General features: G+C 43.1%; 1 protein-coding gene across 4 annotated transcripts in view; it reads left to right on the plus strand.

The window, feature by feature from the left end:
* The window catches only part of ETV6 (ets variant 6), a 137,522-nt gene extending 114,825 nt beyond the window's left edge, over positions 1-22,697 (plus strand). For all 4 annotated transcript variants that reach the window (XM_010575295.1, XM_010575297.1, XM_010575298.1 and 1 more), the window contains 3 exons: positions 15,928-16,070; positions 18,830-18,930; positions 22,246-22,697. In XM_010575295.1, the coding sequence (XP_010573597.1) occupies positions 15,928-16,070; positions 18,830-18,930; positions 22,246-22,351 (350 nt within the window). In that variant the 3' untranslated portion in view covers positions 22,352-22,697. The remainder of the gene's footprint in view (positions 1-15,927; positions 16,071-18,829; positions 18,931-22,245) is intronic.
* Positions 22,698-26,970: the final 4,273 nt, after the last annotated feature.

The raw sequence follows: 26,970 nt of genomic DNA on the forward strand, positions 1-26,970 counted from the left end.
GGCCATGATCCTTTCACGTAATAGAGAGATGGGTTACAGAAATTAATCTTTTGATGTTTTTGCCTGGCTGACATTTGTCTCCTTTTGATTTTTATTACCCACACTACTCTCAGCAAGTTAAGAAATACACTTAATCTTACAGCAGAGAAGATACCCTACCGGTTGCATCACTGGAGATTTCTTTTCCATAAAGTACTATTTGAAGATCAGGGGAGTTGTTAATTTTTATTTTTCAGAAGGAAATGTTCTCTAAGAATGAAGCCTAGACTGAAAAGAATATAAGAAAAAATATAGGGAGTGGGTGGTGGTGTATTTTTTTAATTTAAACCCAGGAGTTTTCTTTGGTTTCTGCACGTTGTGCACTGGATCCAGTGACAGCAGTCCTGTAACTAGTACTCCCATGTCCTTTCCATCCCTATGTTGTTTGGAGGGCAACAGAACCCAAGCCCATGGATATTTGGGCCTAACACAGTTGCTTGGCAAATATGTGTAGCAATTTAAAGTGTTATACACAGGCTATATTTGCATGCTTAGCTACTTTCACTTGCAGTCTCACAGCTTTGCTTAAAGCCACGAGCATGGGTGGCATGTCTTAAAGAGCTGGTGAAGTATTTCATGCCAAAAAGACCTGAGGTGTACTCAAGCATTCAGTTCAGATGGTGGTTGCTAACATTTTAGATTTCCACTGATAAATTTGCCAGTGTACTTCTATCAGTACCCCATGTCCTTTAATTGTAACGCCAACAAGCCTCACTTGCTCTACAGGCACAAGCTAGTGCTATTCTGGTTGGGTTGTAATGGCTCCTGAACAGTAGCTGGACCCTATAAATGGCTCACAGCCATTCTCACCATAAAGGTGAGAAAACTGAGATTACTACGAAAAATATAGACAGTCCATGTTTCAGACCTGAAGTCAACTGCATTGGTGCTATTGCATTCAATGGCAGCATACTTAGGCCCCCTAGAAAGAAAGTATGTACCTTTCTACCTGTGTTCCCCCATCTCACAGCCTTCAATTTAGAGCTTTTGCCATTAAGTGATTTCAAGAGCATTTCTTCTTTATGTCAGCATAAATCTATTTTCCACCTGAGTGTCCTTATCTTCACCGACACTGCTGTAGTTAACACGGAGACTTTTGACCAACCATGGCTTGCCACTTCGATTTGAGAGAGACCATGAAAATTATAACACTTGGCTCTTAAACTGCAAATATACATCAATATAGATGTATTGTTAAAAAGAGCTTTTTAAAAATCACTGGCATTATTTCTATTTTATGGATAAGGAAGATTGATGGCTTGGGTAATGAAAAGATTTACCAATAGTCCAGTGCCAGAGCTAAGTACTTATCTGTTTACACTGGTGGGAAGAGAGCCTTGACTTTCTACTGGCTTAACCGTTTGCATGCAGGTGATTTTCAGGGGAGATAGCAATGAGGAGCAGCTACCAGGGAAGCCCTGTGGGCTGCTGACTAAAACATTGGGCTGAGCTCCAAAACATGTTCTATTCCCAGCTCAGATATTTTAAATTGTAAAAGGAATTCTTCCTGAACTTAAGATACCTCACAGCCTCATAAACCTGTTTACTTGTAGATAGAGTCTGTTTTTAAAAGCAGTATGCAATTACTTGGTGCTGAGAAAGAAAACAATGTTTTCGCTTGCTGCTATCCACAAATACTCTGTTTTCACGAGGTCGATCAATAGAGCTCTGGACTTCCTGTCAGACAACATAATGACCTCTACCCACCAGCTGACTAATCTTTCCTACCTTTTTATGTAATATCGTTTCTCAAAATACTAATTTTACTGGTAAAGCACTTTCCCTTTTACAGCAAAGAATTTCAAGTTGAAGGTCTTATTCTCTTCCTCTAAGGCCATTTTACACTTTTCTAGCAAAGCAAGAGGCATAAAGTATCTTTATGTTACTCATTAAGGTCCCATATATTATTCATCAATGGCTAGAGTTTATTTTAAAAATTATGTTTAGCTATCTTCTCAACACAATATGCAGGAGTCTTTTCTGTAAATTTGTCATAACTAGAGGTCATTGTGTTGGGATGATTCAAAGGCAGACTTGCATCCCCTTTAAATACAACGGGCAAGGGTTAAGCTAACTAACTCAGGCATCAATAGTCATCTAGCTATGACAGCACTTAAAAATATTAAAAATACCTCAGAAGGGGAGTTCAGCAGAGCAGTGTAATGGACAATTTTCCCCACTGGAACTGCTAATTCAAAGCAGCAACAGTGTTTGTTGGTAGTCAGCTCCTAACTTGGACTCTAGTAAGCAGGCAGCCTATCTGGCTTATGTTTAGTTCTGAATTTTTTAAATAGTCCATCTTGGTCCCCCCCAGATAGTCTGCAAGGTTTTCACTCAGTGGGGAAAAAATTAGAGTTTTCTTTTTTTTTTCCTATTTTTTCTTTTTTTTTTAACATAGTAGCAGTTTCAATGAAGAGAGGTGCCTGAAATCAGCTTTTCTGCAGAATGGAAATTTCACTCTCCATACACCTCTGACTGGGAGGGTTTTGTTACCAAACATTTTAGGATTTTGATATCTCATAAAAGGTACTTCCCCAAGGCACAAGGAGAGGCAGGGGTTATTGTGTTGGCAGGCATTCGTAGCGTGCCATGACTGAGGCATGCGCTGCAGCCCTGCTGGAACCACAGCCACCAGAAAGCTTCCCTGCAGCCATCCTGAAGTTCTGCCCCCATGACTTTCCTTGGGAGCTCTGCTGCCGACTTCAACCAGGGCAGGTTTGCACCACAAAACTTGATTTAGGTGTCAAAAATGTCCTTTCTTTCAGACACCCATGTCCACCTCAGCTTGTTAGCATGCAGGAAAATGGGAACTGACATGTTAGATCTCACCAGAAACCTGTCAGTCACTTAAAGGAGGACACAGGAATCCCTGCAAGAGGCAGTTACGGGATTATCTAACTATAACAGGGTTGGTTTTGTCCTAACTTTTACCACATAGAGGTTGGCTTAGAAACATCCTAATTAATGTAATGACATGCTGGTATTTACCTCACTTTTGATTCAGTCACTTAAAACTCACTAATACAATTCTGGATGTTTCGTGTGAGGGGAAGTAACATTGCTGAGGAGGTTCCTGGGATTTCCAGCTCCCAGTGTCTTTTTCTATACTAGCTCTCTGGGACTGAAAGGCTTGTTCACTAATCCACAGCAGATGCTGGCACTGAAACTCTGGGGTACAAATATAACTACCCCTTTACTCAAGCATTGCCCGGTATAGATACTAACCAAACGACTGCATGGGTGTGAAAGGCAGAGTGCCATAGAGCAGCGGTAGGTGCAGCTGGACTCACCCTAAGGGCTCCCTGTCCTGTTGGAGTTGGGACCCAATAAAACCCATTAAGCTCCAGGTTCACTCTGTGCGTGTCTAAGGCAGACCTATCCCACTCATACGAGCAGCTTAGAAGGATGAGCATTGCTATTCCTCCGCAGAGCCCCACCCTGCCTATTGCTTTTGATTCTGCTCTGCATTCGATGGGGGAGAAATCTAAAGGCAGGTGAGTGTTGTGCCTGTTGTTGTCTATTGGTATGCTGTTCTTATCAGCTGGGTTACCTTAGCAACTGGGCTGTATCTGACTTTATGAGCTGCCAGATTTGTTTCTTCCCCTTCAGGAGTCTGAGGAAAAGCCAGATAATGTTTAAACTGTTCAGAGGCACATCGTCTACCACTGTATTGGTTTGGCCCATAAAACTATTGACTGCTGTTGGAATGAGGACAGGCAAGATTCTTAACCTGCCAAAGGCATGAAAGAGATCTACCTCCAGCTTTTCTTCTGACTTGCCTCAGCCCCTTGGTGTGCCACACATCCAGAGAGTACAGGGGCGTAGTATGAACCCTGCAGATTTGTAGCAAGACACGTATAAGCAACTTCTCAATAAAAACAGTCTGACAGCTGAAACTGAAAATGCAGTCCCCTGTTAAGAGTGCATCAGCTATGAATGACTCACATTCTACTAAAATCTACAAAACAGCACTTACGATGGGCATAGACTATGTGCTAGCTCTGAGCACGGGGAGGTCTTCCACCCCAAAGCTGCTCTGTAAGGATAGTAGTTTGGTTGTTTTCTGTGGGGAGAGAGGTTGGAGGGGGAACAGGATCAGGGATTCTCCTCCCCCTTTGTTTGAAAAACTTAATCACCTCTCATAAACTTGCGTGGGAGGTGAGCGACAGGAGGGGTTAGTTGAGTGAATCTTTCACAAACATAGTGCTTAAAGAAACCTGCTGATCAACTAAAACTTATTTTTTTACTTTGGAGTTGAGCTGGAAAGCTTCTTTTAAAGGAGGATAAGAAAAACAAACTCAGCTGATCGAGTTATTAGATTCATAACACTAGACATTTAGAGCTTAAACATCACAAGTCACCACACTTCAAAACACGGCACCTTGGTCATCAGTGTCTCCTCAATTTATCTACTAGGACCAGAGCCCCAGTGCCTGCATTTTCTCCAGATGTGTCGATGTGACATTTACGATGTAGGATGATCTTTTTTTTTTTAAACTGATACACCAGCAAAATCCTTTGTGCAAATGCAGTTATGCCACATAAGTTTATTTTCCTTTCTGTACAAAACAGCTGTACAGGCACAGTTACTATGCAATGGCGTACGCTGGGTGGTAGGGAGGGAGTGTGGGAAAGGAGGCAAAGAACAGTTATGCCTGTATAGTAAAGGGTGTTAAAACCAAAAACTAAGCACAACTTAGGAGTTAAAAGTTTTGCAGCAGCTGATACCGTTAGCCCTCACAGAAGGGAGGCAAGCTTCCTGTTCCATTTAATTTTTAGTGTTTGCAATACAGTAGTATCTATAGGCTCTATTGTGCTATAGTCCCTGCCCCAAAGAGTTTAATGTCCAAACAGACAAGGTAAATATAAAGAAAGAAAGGGCACACAAAGGTGAAAGGTGTTTTCTAGAGTTGGTGGTTAGATGTTGGAAAGAGAGCGCTATACTGCATAGTACATAGTACAGTGTACCAGTACACACCATCTGACCAGTCCCCCACTCAGAATTGTTACATTTACTTCCAGATTCTAGTGATTAGTAACACCTTTTGTTGTGCTATAATGCCTCACATTTACAGGTTCCAATTTAAAATTGGAACAACCAATACCCTGCACTACTGGTCAGCCTGGTATTTCCCTGTTTTTTTCTTCCCTAGATGTCTCATCATGACAGCAACCTGAGCTAGCCATAAACTCAAGGGGCTGGGTACATAACTTACACCAAGCTATCTGCTGCTGCTTTTGTCTGTTACAGCATTGAAAGCTACTTGTAATGTTTCTGTGATACAGCCGCTTCTGTTTTGATGTTGCAGTCACATCCTCCAAGCAAAAGCGGAACCTGCCCAACTGTGCCCATATACTACTGGGACAATAACTCGGATTCTTGAAGCAAAATCAGTCCGGTCTTTTTTGTTGTTTATGAATTGTCTACACATGTAAGACAGTGAACATAACGGGTGTTAGTAGTAAAGACTTGAACCTAATTCCCTCATATAGTCATTTGGTGGTTGGTAAGTGACTTTATTCCAGAATGACAATGCTGCTTTGTAAGTAGAAACCTTCTTCTACAAGAAAGTCACTTATGTGGACAGGCATGTCCACACAGACCTGCTGTGGCACTTGATATCAAGAGAGCCTATGCGCCACTCAGGTTCCCTGTGTGCACCAGCACTCAAGCTTACTATCCATGCAGTGATGCACATAGCTGTTTCATTGATTACTATTCCCCCTTCCAAAGTTGCATCACAGGCTTCACTTTGGTGAATTTTTATATAATCTGAAAACAATTGCTGTATCCTCCTTTGCAGAGGATGAGTGCTGACAAACCAGGTTGTAGAGACTTAACTTTTGTCATATGCTTCCTTAGAGTTATTCTGTTTTTTTAAGACAGCCCATATCATTGCTAATACCATAGGAGCCTACCTGTATACATGCCTGAGGCTCCCAAGGCTATCTTCACCACTGTCATGAGGCACGACCCCAGCAGGGTTTGACAGACTACTATAAAGAGACTGAAGCATGGATGAGAGTCAAGCTCATAGAAGTTCATATTCATAGGCGAAGTTTTCATTATAACCTTGAGAGTCATCTTAACATGGCATTAACAATTAATTTCAGCATGAAAGCGTGCCTTCCCTGCCAATTTAACTAATGACACTCAAGCAATAGCTGAATGGCAATAGCCTGGATAGGTGGTTGCAGATTTTCTGTGAAGCATCTTGCTTTACAGCTGCCTCCATTCTTACTGCACAGTTATAGGAGCAGAAGTGACAGTCAGAGCTGGTTCTGGGCCACTCAGAAGCCAGGACTGACCAAACCATAGGAAAGCTCAGTCATTTAGATTTCATGCTTGTCATTACTGTACTGCAGCATCTACATGCCACGGCTAGACATATGCGATTAAGTGGGTTCAGAGTACCCTCAGCCTCCATTGGGGTCAGCAGGACGTTAAACACATTTTTAAGAAACTAGCCTTTTAATGAAAACATGCCCCTTATTTTCCCTGCACACTTTCTTTCAGGCCAGAGTTGCATTAGTAATTCAAAGTTTTTTCTACAAAGCAAACTTGTATCACTTTGAACCCTTTTAGTTAAACCAGGAAAATACTTCACTCTCTTCAGAGACAGGCCTATTTAAGTCTGGTTTTAATACTACTCGGTTAGAAGTGGCGTACAAAGGTTTACATCAGTTTATGTTACTTCAGATGCACACCTTTAAACTGGTAAGACTTCTGATATAAAGAAGGTCTCAGCAATATACTGTTTTCCATCTCTGTTGAAGGAAGGGAAGGAAGAGGGTTAGAGTTTGGCTCTGTCTACATGTGGAGGTTTAACCCCAAGAAGGGGAGGTCACATTTCAGTTTTCTGCAGGGGGCCTATCAGAAGTGGCAAGTTTAGAGCTTATGAAGAAGTCCCTTCAGGAGGAGCTTCCTTAGAACAACGCCAGGAGCCAGGTCCTCCAGCCACACTCATACCTCTGAGAAAGCTTTGGGCTTTCTGATGGAGCACAGAAGTGAGGTTCTTGGGCAGCAGTCTCCTACAAACAATAATTTTTTCTGCTCTTGAAAGAACCCAAAACAGCTCGGATACTTCAGAAGACTAAACCTCAGGGTAAACTGAGCTTGTGACAGAAGATACTGGGGATTCTCACATTGTGAGGTCAAAAATTACTACTCTCGTTGGGAATGACTTTACTGTAGTTAAACCATTCCTGCTTTTGCTGACTTCTCTAAAGTAGAATTCAGAAGATAAAGCTTCGTCCTTAATTCTTAAATTCTCCTCATTAAAGTGGTTAGCCAGTTTTCTGATGTCAGAATGGTTGTGAGGTGTTTTTAGGATGTGCATGTGAACAGAGGTTCAATTTCTTACCCTTTTCCTAGTCATTGCCCTTTATGAGATGGGGGGATGGAACGGGAGAACAGGGCAGGGGAAAAAAACCTACATTTTTTAATACTTCATCTTTAAGACTTTAGCTTGCAAATTCTTCATCTATCAAGCCGTTTCTGGCCCATCCATTACATATTCTTTGTGATTTGAGTGCTCTTTTCTACAACCACATGAGGGATATGAACTTTTTGGATTCTCCTTCTCATTAAAAGTTTTTATTGCCAAAGACAGAGCTTGGCCTCATCTTCCTGTGTTACTTTTACAACCTCACAGCACAACTGTTTGCAGGATGACAGTCTCAGGTTTCTGCTCTCCTTCTGCCTGATCTCCCACTCAGGATTTGGGTACAAGACAGAAGCAACATATAACTGTAGTGTTGTGCAATCTGGCAACCTCTTTCCTCAGCCCCAGCTTGAGTTTACTGAGCTGAACAAACAGTTGTCTGTCAAGAGGTTTCTCCACATAGAAACATTGGCTTTACTGTACCAGCTTACCATCCTGCTTCCAACAGCAGCCAACATTCACAAATGAGTGAGAACTCTTTTCCCTCAATAACCTGGACATGGATTACCACATAGGGATGAGCAGGACTGCTCCATCTCTGGATCAATGCTCCCCTAGTCCTCAGAGCCATTTAACCCCTTAATCATGAGACTTGGTTACTTTTTTCTTGTAGTTTTGTCTGCTAAGATGAGTATGTCATGGAATTAGACAGATATTGAGGCTGGATTGTGTCTCAACACAGCAGTAATCCTACTGTAGCATGTCTTAGTGTGCTATCTGTTGTTTTCCCAATATTTTTTTTTGCCATGGAATGGGCTTTCAGGAAGAATACAGGAGCTGATTTGCTGTATGTCCTCTCTCTCCTTTGCACCAGCTTTATTTTATCTCCTTCTCCGTTTGTGTGATGAGAGCAAGTTAGCCAAGCAGTTCTCACCATACTCCTGAAGCAAGTAACAGTATCAGCCAGCCTGGTGACCTTTATGTACCAGGTAGCCCAAAGGTCCATTTGGCTTGTCCAGAAAGCTGTGCCTATTGCACAGCACAGGATGTGGTTAAAATGCAATTAAAGTTCACCTCCACGCCAGGCCTACCTAAACCAAGTCAGGACTCAGGAGTTCTCCCCCAGTCTTTGTTATTTTCTGTACAAGTGAAGAGCCATTAACCTTCATGATTTCTTGGTTATGGCTACAGTTCAAACAAATCCAGGTGCCCCAAAGTAGTGTTGTCTTCTCAGAGACTTACTGACCTTCTTTGGCAAGGGTGATGGCCACAGACTGTAGGCTGAAGGTCCATGGGAGCTTCTGGGCCTCTCCTTCTTTCTTTCTCTGTCCTCACCTGTTCTGCCAGTGTAGTCTTGCCACCTTCTTTGTGCTGGCTTTGCCATTCGCTAGATCTTCCTGCAAGCAGATTTGGCTCTTAAATAGCAGAAAGCCAGCTGGTGTTTTTTGCAGGGTTTGTTTTCTTCTGTTTAAGTGATTTAAGTCAGCTCATGGACAAACCTAACAATAAAGCCAGCACAAGGTAAGCAGCAGGAAGAAGGGAGGATAAAATGGAAGGGAGATCAGGACCTTCTCACAGTAGCAGCTATGGCCAGCTGAATTTTACCAGTTCATCATTTTGATACCATGAGCATCACCATGTTAGCTATCCTAACCACACTTCAGGTGTGCTTATGGAAAACAGAGTAGCAGAGAACTTCTAGAGAAGTTCTGTTCATCAGTTGTGAACAGCCATTGTTTGCTTCACGGTGAACAAATGCAGCTGAAGCACAAATCACCTTGTAAAATAAAGGGGCCCGAGCTTGGGAGAACTCTTCAGCTGGTAGAAATCATAGAACCGTTTAAGTCAAATGATATCATGCTGGAGAAATTTTAGGCTAACCTACTCAGCAAGGGGTAAGGCCTCAGCTGATGTCAGAGGGAGTGTGACAACGTTACTTTGGCATGATCTCTTCCTCTGTGAAGCCATATTAGTTTCCAAGTCAGTCATCAGCCAGACCGAATGTATTTTATATAATAATCTTCAGTGCAAGATGTGGGTGGGTCTCGTAAAACATTTCTGTGGTTAAGAGAGGATTTTGGTAGTTGATACATGAAGAGGGCCAGCTCTGCTTCTGCGTCCTGGACCTCGCTTAAACAACAGGGGTCTCAGATGCAGTGTGTGTTTTAGGAAACATTGCAGTGCAGGGGAATGTTATATTCTGAACAAAAAAGGTCTTTAGCATATGTATGCTTATACTGTTAACAGCCTTATTTAGTCTAAGGGAGCTCAGATGTAAGACCTCTCACTACTGCAACATCAAGACTACCAGTCTTGTGTCTACCTTGGCCAAATGATACTAGAGAAGTCATTCATAATGGCTGACAAGTGTCAAAATACTAAAAACCTAAGGTCCATAATGTTTGATTTATAGATCATTCTGAGATGCTATTTCAATTCTAAGGGATATATGTACTACTATCATATAGCCATTAGGAAGTATTTATATGCCAGTTTTTCTTTAGGTATATGTTCAGAAGGCTGTGCCTATAGACTTAGAAGGACATTTGAAATGAAGAATCTATAATAAGTGCTTCTACTCGCACAGTGTCTATTTGACTGTCACAAGGGATTCTTAATGACAGTATTACTGCCTTCCCTTTTTCGTAACGTTACTGAGGCAGTGCTGTAAATGTGGGCAGTAAACAGAGCTTTTCAGCCAGAGAAGAGAGACTGAGTTTTATAATGCCAAGGAGGAGTGGCGGAAGCTTGGGTGCTTCTGCTGCCTAAAAGAAGGGGTTACAACTAGAGCGAGGAGGCAAGTTTGCTGCTATCAGAGGGGTTTAAAGCCAGCAATTGCCGTTTATGGGAGACATTTCTTCCTATGCCTCAAACCCCAGCCATTCTTGTCTCCTCTCCCCCACCCTCTCCAGGGCTGTGCAGCTGCCTCTTTTTCTGTGCCTAGTGTCAACCATGGCAGTCAAGCAGCAGCCAGGAGACTGGGTGGGCAGGCAGCCCCCAAGGCTTTACTTTAGCTCTGCCAACCTCGGGGCTGTACAATACATGGCTCTTATTAGCAGTTGTATAAAGCTGCTGCCTCTTGCACATGTAGGGCAGTGCTTATGGGGCACATTTTAAGAGCTAGCTAAGTGCTCTACACCTTATCACTACCTTGTGCATAACTATAAAAATCCCTCTAGAAGCATTAACTGCAGGAAGAAAGTTGCAGCCATGCCTCTCCATTTGAAGATACAGTTTGCCCTAATTCCAAGCTAATTACATAGTTCAGTCTTGCCCAGTAGTAAGCTGAGAAGATGGTGGGATATAGAAATGCCAGCTTTCAGGAGCCTTGCCACATTGCTGGAGCCATTCACCACCTTCCCACTTTGGCTAGGTTGTTTGACACCACATTGCCTTAAAGCCTCTCAGTCCCAGCTCTCTCCACAGCTAAATCCCTTTACCTGCAGATTGTACAAAGTTCAACCATCTGAGTTCACTTTAAAAAAAAAAAGTACATGTGTGTGTGTTAGGGGGAAATGTTTCCTTGTGCTGCAGAGACATAGTTACTTTCTAAGTAAGCTTATTTTAGCCAAAAGGCAGGAAATTGCAGCATGCCCAAACAATTTAGGTACCAGCCCTGACTCAACTGCCTTATTGAATCTCCCACACTTTTAAACTTGCTTGGCCTCAGCAACATCCGTGTGCTTTCTTGCCATTGCTCACTAGGCAACACACACCCTATGGAGAGTCCCCCCGTGTGACTACTCCTTTGGAGGCCTTCTGACAGCCAAGGAAGTGATTTAGTCTTCAGGGAGTCATTCACACCATCCAGACTTCTCTCAAACAAGTGATTTACACTTACAAAACAACCATCCACATACAAGTCCTTCTCTCTGTTTCTCCATCCTTCCTGAAAATACATGTAAGTTTTGACCTTCCTGGAGGATGCAACTTTCTGTGTTGTCTTCACTGGCCTTCTGTGGAGCTGCTTCTTTTCCCAGTGGAGAAGCTCCTAGCATTTTCTAGCATTGCCTCTTGGGTTTTCTCCAATTTCATAGGCTTGCAGTCTACTCCAAATGGGCTCTACTATACTCCAAATTCATTACACTCGCTCAGAGTTATCAGGTAGTCTATGACACATAGCCTCTCTTGTCCTATTAAAGATGGTCTCTACTGGCCTAATAATGGTAGATTACTTAGTTGCTGCTCCTCTGTCAGTCAGGGAGACCCCTCCAGAACCTCATATTTTCTTACCATGCAATCTGTGGAGAAAGATGCCCAGGGTGTAAATCATTTGTGGTTAAAAACAAAAAAACCCTGAGTGCCTATGCCCAAATTCCTAAAGGTCTCCCATGTGAAACGTGAAAGAAGGCAAACTGATTTAGGTACCCTGCAAACAGTGTTCATACATTTAACTAAATTGTCCTGCCAAGCATCAGCTGGTCCATGATAACTAACAGCGTGCACGCTCATAGCTCTCAGCAGAGGTGAGAAGAAATGCAGTGAGCCTAAATCTTTTCTACTGGTGTTTAAAGCTAATGCTTTTTATTTCCTATTTGCAGTGGCTTGAGATGCAGTTGCCACAGTTGCACTGATGCATGCCAGCTCATTAAATTATTGCAACTCAGTCATATATCTAAATTTGCTGATAGGCAACTGTAGCTTTTGAAGACAACTTTTTAAGTGGTTGTAGGAGCCAAGCAGAATTTTCAAGAATTTTCAATTTTCTCGTTGAAGCAAACAGGTCTAAGATACTTGGGTGGTTGGGTTTTTTTGCAAATTCCACCAGCCTACTAAATACCTCTGCAAGTCTGAGCAGCTCAGTCAGTTTAGAATATGGGATGGGGCCCTTGATCACTTAGGACTTTTCTTGTGAAGATCTCAAGATGCAGATCTGAGTTCTTCTCATTTGAGGAATATTTATATTCAAGCTTAGCCTGAATCCATTCTAAAAATTAAGTGAACAACAAAAAACAAATCTGCACTTGAATCCTACCTCTTCTCAGAGTCTGAAGCTCTGTTGTTAGTCCAATAATTTGCCGCCCAGACATCTTGGGCTGAATATTTTGTGCTTTCTTGTTTTTGTGAAGAAGTAGGGGGGGGGAGTAATGATAGTCAAAGGAAAATAACCAAAGCCATTATATTCAACTAGAATTCGCTTGCTAGCCACACTGAGGTGAACATGCAGGCCTAGCACAGTGCAATGCACATTGCATGTGCAGTTCCAGTCAGCTGTCAAGGAGCCATCAGCTCCTTGAAACTCTTCCAGGGGCCACTGTAGAGAGGATATTAGGGGTCTGCTGTCCCCATCAGTAAGATTTGTATTTATACATTTGGAAATTTTCTAGAACATAGTTATGGCAGTATACTACTGATTAAAAATAACATCGCATATTGCAAATAATGAGGTGAAAGTAAAGTTTAGGGTAAATCATATCTCTGCAAAACTGTGAATATTAGCTATAAGTTACTAGAATTGGAGGGTGTCTGCCTAGGGCTGCACGTTCAGGAACATGACAGAGCCTGACATTGACTCGCTTCTGCCAGAGTGCCATCCCTCCAGCTGACCCCAAGGAGGGCCACTGCTTCCAGGACTAGCAGTAATGGCACAAGCAAAACCAAATGACTGACAGTGAGACGCTGAATTCCTGCAGCACTTTCCCAATGGGGCCATACACCAACCAAGCACCCCAGCAAACTTCCAGCACAGTCTGAAAGTGCTAGTTCGACAACAGACCCACATGTCCTTCCTCTCTTCTCTCAGGTTTCTAATAAATTCCTGCTTTGGCCAAAAAGTGTCTCTTTTTTCCTTGACAAATATCAGCTAAGTGAATGTTTTCTGATTTGAAACTGCTCCCACCAAGACAGACCTCTCTTGCAGATGAGGTGGGGCCAGCCTGAGCCCACCACAGCTGTTTAACCCAGTACTGCCCACTGATGGCCATGGTGAATGACTCACTGCTGACCTAGGGAATCACATCACCTTTACAGTGATTTTAATGAAGGACTGGATGGAAAGAAAGCATGGAGATCTTTGGGGAGAGCTGCTCTAAAAAAGTGAATTCAGCATCAACCGTTGACCTAGACTATACAGGTTTTGTTGTTAAATTATCACAGATTACACAGGATAATGAAAAAAAGAAAGGGTAGTTTTTGGAATGCAGCAGTATTACCAGCTCTAATCAACTGCTAAAATATGCCCTGGGGAGTCAGAGCGAGAGGAATCGAAAGAAAAGGAAAATAAAAAAAAAAGACGGTTGAAGTTTTTGTTGGTTTGGGTTTTTTTAAATTAAGATTCTTGCACTAAAAAATCATTTTCTATACAGCCTTTCATTGAAAGAGTTCTGGAATGAATTGTACATGTGTCAAGGAACCACTTATGTGGGCCCTTACTACGCTATTATCTGAGCACCTCCCGCATTATTAAAAGGCACAAACCAGTAGAGCAATATAATCTCCCTTCCCTTGTTCCTTATAAATGAAGTCTAGAAAAGAAGGGTTTTTTCTAGCATATGTGTGTCTAAGAGACTAAATGTGTGTGTGTGAAAAATTATTGATAGAAAGGTGATGGAAGAACTGGGTTTTGTGAATTTGTGAGAGGAAAGATGACAGAAATTAAAGTGGTAGCCTAAGACTTTCAATTTCACGCTTTCCTACAGACCTCCCACGTAGTCCAGGGGAAGTCACTTGTGCCCAGAGCCGCACAAGGGGTTAGCCGCAGCAGTGTTTGGCATCATAGCGTTTAATTGCAGCCAGCTACCTGCTTGGTATCTGCAGCCACAGGATAGGTGGCTGGGCTATGTATGCCACTTGGGGCAGGGGGACAGGGAAGGGAAGGCTTTTCTGCATCCGCGTGCCAAGAAGGGACGTGTCTAGGCTGGTCCTTGGCAAATGCATGTGAAGGAGAATTATTTTCTGTCCTGGTCCCAGCTACAGGTACCTTATTCTGGGTGAGAGGGAGGAAGCCATCACTGAACAACATTTGCATCCATGAATGAAAAAAAATGGAAACTGGTGTAATTTTTTAGATTAAAACCCAGAAAAATTTCAAATGGGAATGGGCATTTTCTCTGTGAAAAATGTTAATGAAAATAAGGTTTTTCCAACCAAAAAATCTGACTGCCTGTTTCGTTTCATATTCCTCCTCTTGTAGATGTCACAGATTAGGTGACCATTGGGGTAGGTTTCAGCTAGAATGGAAACCTGCAATTTTTGCCAGATGTCACCTCTTCAAAATGCACTGCTTTGTTCTCCATAGGACTGGTAGGGAGAGTCTATATTGAGGGCACTGGCAAACTAAGCTCTGGTTTTAGAGATAGAACAGGTTTCAGAGATACTCTTTACAGTTCAAAAATGGGAAATACCATCAATAATGTTAATATCTAACCATTTCAGGTGTGCTCATTAAATGTGTTATCCCTTTTCAAAAAGCATTTTATATTCTCATCCTGAACATGTCATCATCCCCATTGTAACATGTACCAACCCCAAACAGACAGGCAGGAATAGAAAGACAGGCTGAGAAGAATCCATTTTAGCACCTAGAGGATAGATGTCTTTGGTTTCCTGCCCTTTAACCACTCTTAACAAGCCATCTCTCAGAGATTGGGTTTTCTTTCAAAGTAAAATGCAACTGTACGGCCATCCTAGGGATCTGGACAGTTGAGCTATAAAACCCCTGTTGTTTCTGACAGCAGCAGAACCCCCAGCTCTGTGCAATTCACTTTCCATATTTCATAGTTGCCTGTTATTATGCTGTGCTGCGCACACACACATTGCAAGCAGGAAGTAGGAGCAGCTCAGCTCTTGGCTTCCTCAGTCTCAAGAGACTGCCATGAAACTGAAAAACACTAAACTAAAACCTAAGTATCTGTTAGACCTTTAATTAGCGACCTAAGGAGTGTTTGCCAAGAGGAAATTTGAATTCAATTATCCAAATAGAAAGTATTTAACCTCTCAATAGCACTCAAGTAATTATAATACTTGGTTGGGTCTTTTTTCCAGGAACCTTAAAAAAATAAAACAAAAAGCAAATTCAAGAATGGTAGAAGGTGTCAATTTTATATCACATGGAATATACAAAGGAAAGCTGTAACATTGCCCATGCTTTAGACCCCTCATGTTAGCACAGAAAGGGGCAGCCTTCAGCAGGGAGAGCAGGTTACAGGATTCTTGATTTCCCCACTGAAACAGCCAGCAACAGCATCAGGACAAACAGTGGTAGTTTTACGTGCATCAGTACAACAATAAACACACAACTAAGATCAGCAGGTCATCTCACGCAGCTTTTAATGTGAACAAGATGCTCAGTCAGTGTCAGAAGGACTAGGATGCATCAGAAGAGGCTGTATATTCCAGTACATTTTGCAAACATTAGTCAATACCAACCAAGCCATTTGCATTTCAGATTGTAGCAGCTGTTTCAGCCTGATCCCAACTGTCCTTTCGCTACTCATCCACCCAAAAGAGTCCAGAATTAACCCCAAGGAAAAAAGTCACTATTTTCTTGCTCCTCTCTTCACAGACTGTAGGTTGCTTTGGGATTATGTTTATCAGCTGCTTTCTGACAGCCGGTACGAAAACTTCATCCGATGGGAAGATAAGGAATCCAAAATATTTCGGATAGTGGATCCCAACGGGCTGGCCCGGCTGTGGGGAAACCACAAGGTAAGGAAGCAATGCAGTTTTCCTCCTGCGGCACTTCACTTCTTGTAGCTTCACAGGATTCACTTATAAACGGGGGAAAGGAAGAAAGCATGTGCATATAAACTACTGCTGGAAAGTTGTAATCTTTCATTCCAAGCATATTAGAAATATAAAGCATCCAGCCTCAAGCACTAAAACCTATCCTTCATGTAGAGAACCTGTTGGTTTGGTTTAAAGGCATTGAGTTATAAATGCATTTAATTATAAAATTACAAGGAGCACAAGAATTAATGGTCCTTCTCTCTTGCGGCATCTCATTTCTTCCCAAAACCTGATGCTTAAGGATGTTCTGGTTAGATGTGGTCTACAAGGAGCTGTATACCACATCTCAGCAGGAGCTTTCTGTCTGTGTTCCTGTCTGCACCAACATTCAGATTTCACATGCTGTCCTGTGACAGACACCAAATGCTGCAGGATTATATATTTCCTTTTAAGAGGGTAATTTTTGCAGTTTGGGGCTGAGTATGTATAGATATATCTATATGAGTATATGCATATGAGTATATTCATATGAATATATGAGTAGCCAGCATGGATTTACAAAAGGGAAATGATGCATGACCACCATGATATCCATCTACGATGAAATGATTAGCTCGGTGGATGCAGGGAGAACGGTGGATGTAGCTTATCTTGATTTTAGAAAGGCTTTTCAGACTGTCTCGCATAATATCCTCATAGACAAACTAATTAAGTATGACCTAGACAAGAACATAGTGAGGTAGACTGAAAACTAGCTGAACTGCTGGGCTGAAAAGATAGTGATCAATGACACAAAAGCCAGTCACTAGTGATGTTACTCCGGGGATTGATTCTGGGGCCAATACTGTTTAACATGTTCATTAATGACCTGGATGATGGGACAGAGCACACCCTCGGCAAGTTCTCAGATAATATAAAACTGGGAGGAGTGGCTGATACACCAGAGAGGGTTGTGCTGCCATCCAGAGGGACCTGGACATGGTGGAGAAATGGGCTAATGGGAATTTCATGAAACTTAACAAGGGGCAATGTAAAGTCCTCCACCTGGGGAGGAATGATCTTGGGAAGCGAGGGACTTTACATGGCCCCTTGTTACATTTCATGAGACCCCAGCTGTGGGACTGTTTTACTAGGAAGATGGTCAGACAGTAGAGCAGGTTGCCCAGAGGAGACTGTGGACCCAACTGCACACAGTCCTAGGCAACCATCTCTGGTTGACCCTGCTTTGAGCAGAGGGGCTGGACCAGCTGATCTCCAGAGGTGCCTTCCGACCTCAACCATTCTGTGATTCTGTATATGAGTATACATGGGCTATAATCTTGATAAGGTCAAGATCTTCTCATGTGACTCATCGCTTACAAGAGCATCTGTCTTGGAGGTCTTGGGCTGCAACACTGGGAATGGCGAGTTCTGCCCTTACCCAACCTCCATGCTAATAATCGGGCCTTGCCATCACGTCTCACGTTGGGTGTCTAAAACTGAAGATACTTGGGAAACACAGTGGCCTTTTAGCATATAAGAAATGGAAAAAGCACACATGGTGTTTCAGGGGGCTTCCCAATGAGCATAGTCTAGATTTTGCAGGGAAAACATTGTCATTGTTAGTGTTTAATTGCCACAGGAGCTCTTTATGCGGCCTTCCTTAGCAGAGCTGTTGCAGTCAGGGCAAGCAGAGGAGGTCTGCTCTTAGGGGGCATTTTAGACAGGCAGATCAGTCTCATTTAATAAAGCCAGGTCAACACTACAGCCTTCCGCCTGATATTGGACTGACAGAGCTGCGCCAAGCCAAACTCCTAACATGGAGGCTCAGAGAGCAAAAGCATGCTTCTACTAGTTTGGCATGTTTTGCCCATGGCAAGGCAGCTGCTTTATACTCGTGCAAACACAGCTTTGCCAGTATAGTTGTCTCTCTGCTGGGAGTTTCTTTGCCAGGATAGTAACCAGTGCTCCTTGTACCAGAAAAATGCTCTTCATGTAGACGTAGCCTAAGGGACTGATCCTGCTATCCCAAGTCAGTACTATGGGGGCTGCCCACATACAGCTCTGCCAGTGCCCATCAATTCTGCCTTGTGACACTCAGCTTCAGCAGGACCATACCTCCGTCACCCTGCAATGCTCTGGCTATGGCCTTTGGGGTCAGCAACTCCCAGAATGAAGCGAAGGCTCTGTCATAGAAGCAGATCTACAACCTAATGGGCTTCTTGATTTACACCTGTATAACAAGAGGAGAAACGGGTTCTCAATCTCCACAGTGCTCTGTAAGCATTAACTAGTTAATGGAGGGGAATCCCAGAGGAACAGTGCTCTTAGCAGGGATTGCTGACAGATTCAGTCTATTAGCCACTGTTCTTGGGCTTTTACAAAAAGTGGTTTCATTAAGAACAGGCCTGTCACATCCCACTTGACATGAGCATCTCCCTCCATCTGATGTCTCCTCTTGTGGTTGATGAAACCTTTTTTTATCTATGATCCAAGAAACTGTAGAAAAACCTCACTTGGAATTTTTGTTAGACTTTCTTGCTTAAATTGCCCTGAATGAAGAGACCCATAAAAATTTGGTGATGAGGGCTGGAGGGGCAGGATGGGCCTGCAAACAGCAGAAGAGTGGAACATGTAATTTCTTGAACTGACTTGGTTACTTTAGCTAGCTGTGATAGTTCTGCAACTCCTTTGGGGGCTTAGGAAGGTTTTAATGAATCGTCTCACCACGTTTTTCCTTTTTCTTTTGAAAAAAACAGAACAGAACAAATATGACTTATGAGAAAATGTCCAGAGCCCTACGCCACTACTACAAACTAAATATTATCCGGAAGGAGCCAGGACAAAGGCTTTTGTTCAGGTAATTTTTTCTTTTCTTTGCCATTCCTTTCTACAATTAGTTTTTGAAGATGGAGGATGGAATCCTGTGTGGGATACTTCATTGGCACAGCTATAACACAGGTAACAATGGGCATACATTTGTAAAGGCTGTCTAGACCAGTGCTTCCCAGCTTTCAAGGCAACTGCACCAATTTACAAAAATACAGGCCTGTTTCAATGATCAGTGGAGTCAACAGAAGTCTTTTCACTCACTTCAAGTAGGCTGTGCCATTGTTTAAGACCTTAGCTAAATGATACATAATCTCAGCCTAACTGCTGGAAAACACACTCCAAATTGACTTCTTAAACATAGCTGCCAGTGAAAGCTAAGCAGGGATCAGGCATTTCCTCAAGTGTATCAGCATCACAGAAGAGAAGTGCTGATGACTATGTCTTCAGTGGTGCTGCCTTCAAGGAAGAGAGGGACCTGCAAGAGCTGTTCATAAAACCTCACGCATTGGATTGGATGATACAACCAAGAATTTAGGAAATAGTGTGCCTGAAACAGTGTTAAAGCAGGCAGCTACTTGTACAAGCTTGATTGCGGCTGGCAGAGAGCAAGAGCACTCCAGTTCTCTTCAGACAAGACAAGTGAATCCTAGTGCATATGTCTGACCCACAGAGCGCTGAACTTAGACTGCTTTGATGTCAGTGGTCTGGATCTAGTAATGTGCTTGGAAATGATATCAATAGGAGGGCAGTCTTGGAGTTTGTTTTCTTAAATAGCTAACAGAACTGCATTAGCACTCAAACTATCTACAGCTGAAAAGGTTTCTGTGGAATGTCTTGTTTATGTCAGCTCTTAGAAGGAGACTTAGATGGGGGAAGGAGAATGAAGGGAAGAAGGAATCAAAGGCAAAATCAACTGCATGGTTTTAGGGGTTTTTTTGCGGAAAGTTAAAGCAAGGTTGCTCCATCAGCAGCAGTACCAAGGGAACCTGGATTGCTATGGCCTTGTGTGAAGACTGCACTGCCCCGCGAGAATTCTTTGATGCTGAACAGTGAATGTGCTTATCTTGGAGCCTCTCCTTCAGTGGGGGCACAAACAAAACAGGAGTCCATCTCTTCTCAACCAGGCTGCCTATTTTCTCAAAACTGTACAAACTCAGTACCCTTGGAGACCTCAGTTCCTCTGTCAGACTTGCCCAAAATTGACCAACAGATTCAAAGGTCACCAGGGAGCATAAAACATGAGCATATAAACCTCATTTCCTTCGGAAACTAGAAAAAAACACAACAAAGCATTTTTTGCACAATTCCCAATAAAAACTTATTGATGTTGTTTTCTTAGACCTATTTATATCTAAAGAGAAAAAGAACAGCTGCAAAAAATCAAGCCATTAATGTGCCTTTCTTGGCTATTTCTTGCAAGCACAGAAATAATAGGAAATGTGACTTTATAAGTAACATGCAGGCAGTTGTCATCTGCAGATATCTGTACAGAGCTTTAAGTAAAATGGAGTCAGAGATGGATTTCTAATAGGTTGCCTGAGAGTCTTCTGCAACAAAAGAGGTCACAGATACTGTTTCTTCATTAGCTTGTAGTTCTGGGTCGTTTTTTGAAATTTAATCAAATGCTATTACAAATACCCATGCTTTGAGTTCCTTGACTTAAAACACAGAAAGAATACCCAAAGTACTGTCATACAGTTCACATCAGCCCATTTCCCACCTGGTTTAGGAAGCAGAGCAGAGAGAAGGTAGGGAGAGCAGTGGGATCACTCTCTGTTTTGATTTCATCCTCATGCAAGACCAAGAAGACAAGCACAGGGTTTAAATCAGGGCACAGTCTGGCCCGTAGGCTTTGGTGCGTCTTCACTGTGTAGCCAGGGACTGATTCACCACTTCTGTATGCTCGTTTTTCACCACCGTAACACCATTTATATCAGCAGCGTTCTTCCAGCATACAAATGGGAGTGACACAGCAGTGAGTCACAGCTCTTTTTTTTTTTTTTTCCCTAAATGCATATGTGCACATGATTTCCAAAATTAGAAGGGGTGGCAAAAGGTTAGTTCCAGGCTGTGCAATGCATTTGCTGGGAGACTTCAGATTTTTCAGACAGAAAGCCCTCAGCTTTATAACCTCAGAGGCAGAAGAGGAGGCAAGTCTTGCCCATTAGCTCCAGCAGTGATTTTTCTGGGTCAATGACAGTAACGAGGCTCCTGTCAGTTGGTTTTGTTTTCACTGGGGCAAGGATACTGAGTATATCATCAACCTGAAATAAAATCAGCTCCTCTGATTAACACATTTTGTACTGCTGAATGTTAGCCAGTACATCATTAATGAAAGACTGTAAAATTCTGTAACACTTCCAGCATAAACATCTTTCATCCTAATTTCTCCAGAAGTACTTACAAGTTAGGAAAGTGATTTGTGTTTAAACTAGGGTTTCATCCTTCCTGTGCCACTCTCTCTTCCTACGCCATTAAATTCAGAAAGAAAAAGCAGAGCTTTTCTGTGCTATCTCTGTGCAGTAGTACACAAAAGCATCCTGGCAAAGATCAGGACTGCAGACTTGATCTGCAGGCTGGTGGATGTCCTTTCCCATTTCCTACTGCTGACATGCCTCCCCAGAGGCAGTTTCTGTTTCTAGCCCCCTGCAGACTTACTGCATCAAAACATTAGTGCTGGGAGTCATGGCATTCATTTACAGAGGATGCTGCTTCATTACAATTACACTCGCTACAATCACACAGGAAGAGACAGTCTTCGCTCACAGTTCCCTAGCCCAAAAGCTTTTGCTTTCAGGGCTTTTTCCATTTCCCAGAACTTGTTCTGACTTGGTCCTTGGCTTTTTCCACCACTGTTCCTTTGGTGTTTCATATTCCTCTTCACTTACCTACACACAAGCCTGCACAAACCAGTAGCCCTCTGTCTCTCCATGCCTTGCAACTGCTTTTGCTTTGAAATATGCTGGCCGTAAACGTTTTTAATATTTCTGTCACCAGACACCATAAATGAGTGTACCTGTGGCATACCCTCATCCTACATGACAACAGCAAAGAATATGAGGGGGGAGAAGAAGTACATATTGTTCTTTGGAAAAGACTACGGGCTTTGGTTCAAATTTGGACTTTCAAAGAGCAGGGATAAATGCCTGTGATTTTTTTGGTTTCCTTTCAAGGTATGGAGGAGGGAAGACACCAGTAGGCTGGGGAGAAGCTGGGGAATACTAAGCTTTGGGAGGATACAGCAAAGATGATTTGGGGAGCTGTAGAGCTTAGGGGCCTCAATGTCTTGATGAAGGTAAAAGCTGAGACCACTGGGAAATACGCTTGTTTCTCTGTTTTGCAGGTTCATGAAGACCCCAGATGAGATTATGAGTGGCCGAACAGACCGCCTCGAGCACCTTGAATCCCAGGAACTGGATGAACAAATATACCAAGAAGATGAGTGCTGAAGGGAACTGGTGCACTGCCTCTGTGGGTCCATGGGAGAAACATCTGCACAGATGGCTGGCACGGTTTGGGAGGGGAAGCAACAACACAGAAGCAGTACTTGGGGTTGCCGCTTAGCTTGAAGACCACGCAGGACCTGAAGCACCTTAACAAAACAAACTAACAGGCAGAAGTGGTGCTGGCAGAAAATTAAAGGGGAGAAAGCCTGGACTTATGCACTACTTCATTGTTCCTACAAAGTCTCCCTTGAGTTCTTTCTTTCTTTTTGGTTTGTTTCAGTTTTGGGGGTTTTTTGTTGGTTTTTTTCCCTAATAAACATGCAGTTCGACTTTCCTTATCTCACATAGGACAAGACGTCAGATTATGCTTTTTTTTTGGAAGGCTTTCCTATGGAAATAGAGCGCTCATTTTCTGTGCAAGTCTCATGACATAACACCGCATAAAACAATAGCATCACAGAAGGGATTTGCTCAAAGGTTCCAGTTTGCTTGGATCAATTTACATGTGCTGCCACTGGGAAAAGTGTTGAAGCTACCAAAAGAATTTACCACACATATCTGTCAAATGAAGAGGAGTCACCCTTCACGTGTGGGCTGGGATACCATCCCAAAATAGCTTGGGCTCACAACGAGTCCTGCGAGTGGCTATTAACTGCTGGAATATGGACCAAAACCAATCACCTAAGTGCTCCAGGGAGGAGAAAAATAAATGTGACAAACCTCTGCAATAGACTGATGTTGACGTTTTCCCTCCCTCTAGCAAAGAAGTGATAGAATGGAGCGGGGGGGGAGGGAGGGCGGGGACAAATACATATATATGTGTATATATATATATAAACATTTCATATATATATGTATATATATGTAATCCCCACAATATATCCACAATGCAGAATTTCAGCTCAAAGCTTTCTATAAAAAACAAAGGCTGAAGGATCTGTAATTACAAAAGGGAGAAGTGTTTCTTATACCTTCTAGCAAGTTTGGGGTGAAAGGTGAAGGACTGTTCCTTACGTGGTAGGGAGAAAGCAAAGGGACCCATCACATGGTTTGTATTACTCAGAAACCTCTCCAGGATCATTTTGTGCTGCTGGAAAGGTAGATGATTCACCAATCTGAAAACTGATGGTAGAGAACTAGAGACCAAATAGCTATACTTATATCTTGTAATTGATTTTGGCTTTGTTTTGGGATTTGTTTTTTTTTATGCCTCCCACTACGTTCCCCACCCCACAGCTCTGCCATCAAGGGAGCTTGACTCAGCTTGCCCGTTTTTAACATGATTTAAAAGACAAGAAAAAAAGAAACCCAACAGCTGTGTTGCTTTCTTGGTTTTTTGGTTTTGTTCTGGTTGCAAGGTGCCTCATTTTTCACACCCCCGATTTGGTTTGCTGCACTGAGAGTGCTTTGCATGAGGCAAAGAGCTATGCCTAGTTTGGTCGCAGGAAGCTCATCAGTCCTTGATGCCCAATGTGAGAGAAACTACTGGCCTTTTTCATTTCACATTGCTTGGGCCACCATGACCGGAGGCTGTGGTGTCCAGGCATCCAGCGATCCATCATCAGTGGTCCTTTGAATGGAAGGAAGATCTAGCAGCAGAAATGATACTTGCAAAGGGAGCAGATGTGTAGGGAAACTGTGCAGGAATCACATGGTGTCTGGGAGAAAGCACTTCCACACCAGTTCATTAAAACAGAAAACCTCTTTTATGGGACCATGCATACTAGAAATGGAAAAAATCAGTGGGCTAATCTAATCTGTTTCAACCAAAACCCAAGGTACATTCCCATGATAGAGCTTTTATCAGCTATTAAACCAACACAACATTTGACCTTACCACATGTTTAACACAAGGGTTAATCTACCCAGGAAAAAATGGCACTTGGCAATGAATAGTGTCCCCTGTGTTTAAACAGAGATAGTCCAATCTCACAAAAGACTCAATATTGAGTCACAGGTTATAGAAGGAGCAGCTTTGTTAAGGGTATAGATAGGCATCATACAAAGAGGAGAGATTTTTCAGAGCCACTATCTGATGGGGAGCGACAGGGCACACGTTTCTCCCTAAGTTTTTCCCAGCCACATTTTTTTTATTAAATCATAATCAATATGTTACAAGTCCCAGCACACCATGTACTTGACTTTCTGCCTCAAAAGAAATGATGCGGGAGTGTGTACCGGAAAGATGAGCAGACAACCTGTCACCTGTCTCTACCGTGACTCTGAAGTCCTTGAAGCTCAGGAGGTGTGAAATTGGGAGACACTGAGGGGCTTCAGTGGTCACAGATCTGAAACCAAATGTCCCTTCAAACCAAGGGGCCAGGGAGTTACTCTGCTGTGTCACCCTGCTCAAGGGCACCCACGTTGTGGCCATGTCTCAGGAGCTGGGGTGAATAGGTGAATATGAATGGCAGATGACGCACGAGCAGAAGTATCAATGTGAAGAAAGGTTTTTGCTTGTTTCTTAGGGTAGAAAGAAACCAAGTTTATGCAGAGAACGATTCATATCCTTCACTGCTCTGGCTGTGACAACTCCATAACTGCGTTATTTTCTTTTGCCTGCTGCAGCTACTGTTATGAGATGGTGAGGGGAAAAAAAAAAAAAAAAACCAAACGACGGGCACCTTGTATATAAAGTGCTCTGGTGAGCCACAGGTTTTTGTCACAGCCAAGGTGCGCACTGCAAAATACAGAGAACAATAGACAATCCACCAGTATAAGCCCATACACTCACTGTGTATGCTAGCAAAGTTCATCCTCAGCACGGGGTATGACAGGAAAAAGCAAGGAATCCTGAAGTCTCATGTGTTGTCCCGTGGGGAAGTTTTGTAGAGGAAATGTTCACTTTTACCAAAAACGCAATCAATTTAACCTGCAGAATCTAAGTCGGGGGGGGGGGAATATTTGGTGGCTGTTGGAAACTCTTCCAGTTCACATGTAAAGGACATCTTAAGACAACTTCTTCACAACCACAGAGAAGAAGTTCTCTCAAGGTTGATGCTAGCTGGAATGAAAATAGCCTTTGAACTTGGAGCAGGCTGATCCCAGAGAGGCCATTCCTGGCTGGTGCTGTCCCCGGCCTCCTGCCAGGTCTGCGTGGTGCAGCAGTGAGCGGTGTGGGTGACACTGCAGCTGCCAGAACTGCAGGGGCTTGGGACCTGTTGTGGGAGCTGCAGGAGTTGAGCTGCTCTTGGGGTCTTGGAAGCAAGTTTACCAGCTACGACTAAACCTAAAAAAAATAACACCAGGCTAGAGCAGCTGCAGTAGACAGATTCCCTTCTACCTCACATCCAAATGGCAGATACCTGGAGTGCAAACACAGCATTAACATCCTGAGCTACAGGACCGCTCGGCTGCCCGTCTGGGCTAGCAAAGGTAACACTCTTTCCACCAACCCTGACACCCGCCTTCCCTCCCCAGTTTCTGATCTCCCAGTGTAGAATTTGCCAGCAGCAAAGCAGCTGAACTTTCTGCCTTTGCCACCAAAGCAAGTGGGAAAAGGGCGAAAGAGTCTCAGCCTTGGAGACAGGCAAAAGCCGTCTGGACATAGTCCCAGGCAACTGGCCCTGGGTAGCCCTGCTTGAGCAGGTTGGGGGGGGTTGGACCAGATGACCTCCAGAGGTCCCTGCCAACCTCAACACCCAGCAAAGCATCTTCACACTGTCCAGTTAAGTGGGACCTTCATTGCCATCAGCTTGCTACAAGCCTGAACAAGCGACAAGCCCGTCAGGTAGGACAGGCTGCAGTTCCACAGCAGAACATTTTCTTGATTTAAGTTTGAAACCTTTTGACTGCCTCTCCATCCAAAGAACACTACTGGGGCCCTTTCTGTGAACACTAAGTCGCTGCCGCCCTCCCCAAATTTCAAACTCCGCGCATGCATTCTCCAGATCTTTTTGTCAGACTGCAGCCGTGTGCAAATCCGGAATGCATCAGTTCAAGGTCTGTTTTTTTAAATAAAATTCTAGTCTCTTTTTATTGATGATGGCTTTTTGGTTTTTTAAGGTGTGGGGCTAAGGGACTGAATCAAATGAATGTAACAAAACAAAAACAAACAAAAAAGCCTATTCTCAGGGCCAGTGAGTTGCAAATAATTTTTAAAATGCCTGTAATTACATCATCTCAATAAAAAAATTTAATATAAAAGTGGGAATGCCAAATTTTCTTGGTGCAATCATTGCTACAAGGTCCTTTCTTCTTAAAAACTATGGTACCCAAGTATCTGCAGCACATAGCAGCTGTTTTCAATCACGAAAAGAAACCTGCAGGCTTCCCATGCCCAAACATGCGAACAGTGCCTGGATCTTCCCTGGGAAGCGTTGTTCGGAGAAGTTAAGACTGTCCCTTGGAGTATTTCCTTTGTTGCCTGCCCTGAGAGATGAGCAAAGCACCTCACTAGTGCCTAGGTGGGTGTGCCTGGTTCTCCTTCCTTCTCTTGGAGAGAATATAGAAGCAAAAACACAAAAATGAGGTGGTGTGCTGACTGTTGCATCTTTTTTATCCTGCTAAACAGGCCAGGTCAGGGAGTTTGAGAGCAAGAGGTTTTCCTGTAGTGTTCATATTTGCAAACCGGCCTAGAAACACTGCCGCTAATATGCTGCCCTTCCAGCACAGGGGGGACT

The sequence above is a fragment of the Haliaeetus leucocephalus genome, unplaced genomic scaffold (genome assembly GCF_000737465.1).
Source record: "Haliaeetus leucocephalus isolate CR32 unplaced genomic scaffold, Haliaeetus_leucocephalus-4.0 Scaffold473, whole genome shotgun sequence".
In the NCBI taxonomy this organism is placed as follows: Eukaryota; Metazoa; Chordata; class Aves; order Accipitriformes; family Accipitridae; genus Haliaeetus; species Haliaeetus leucocephalus.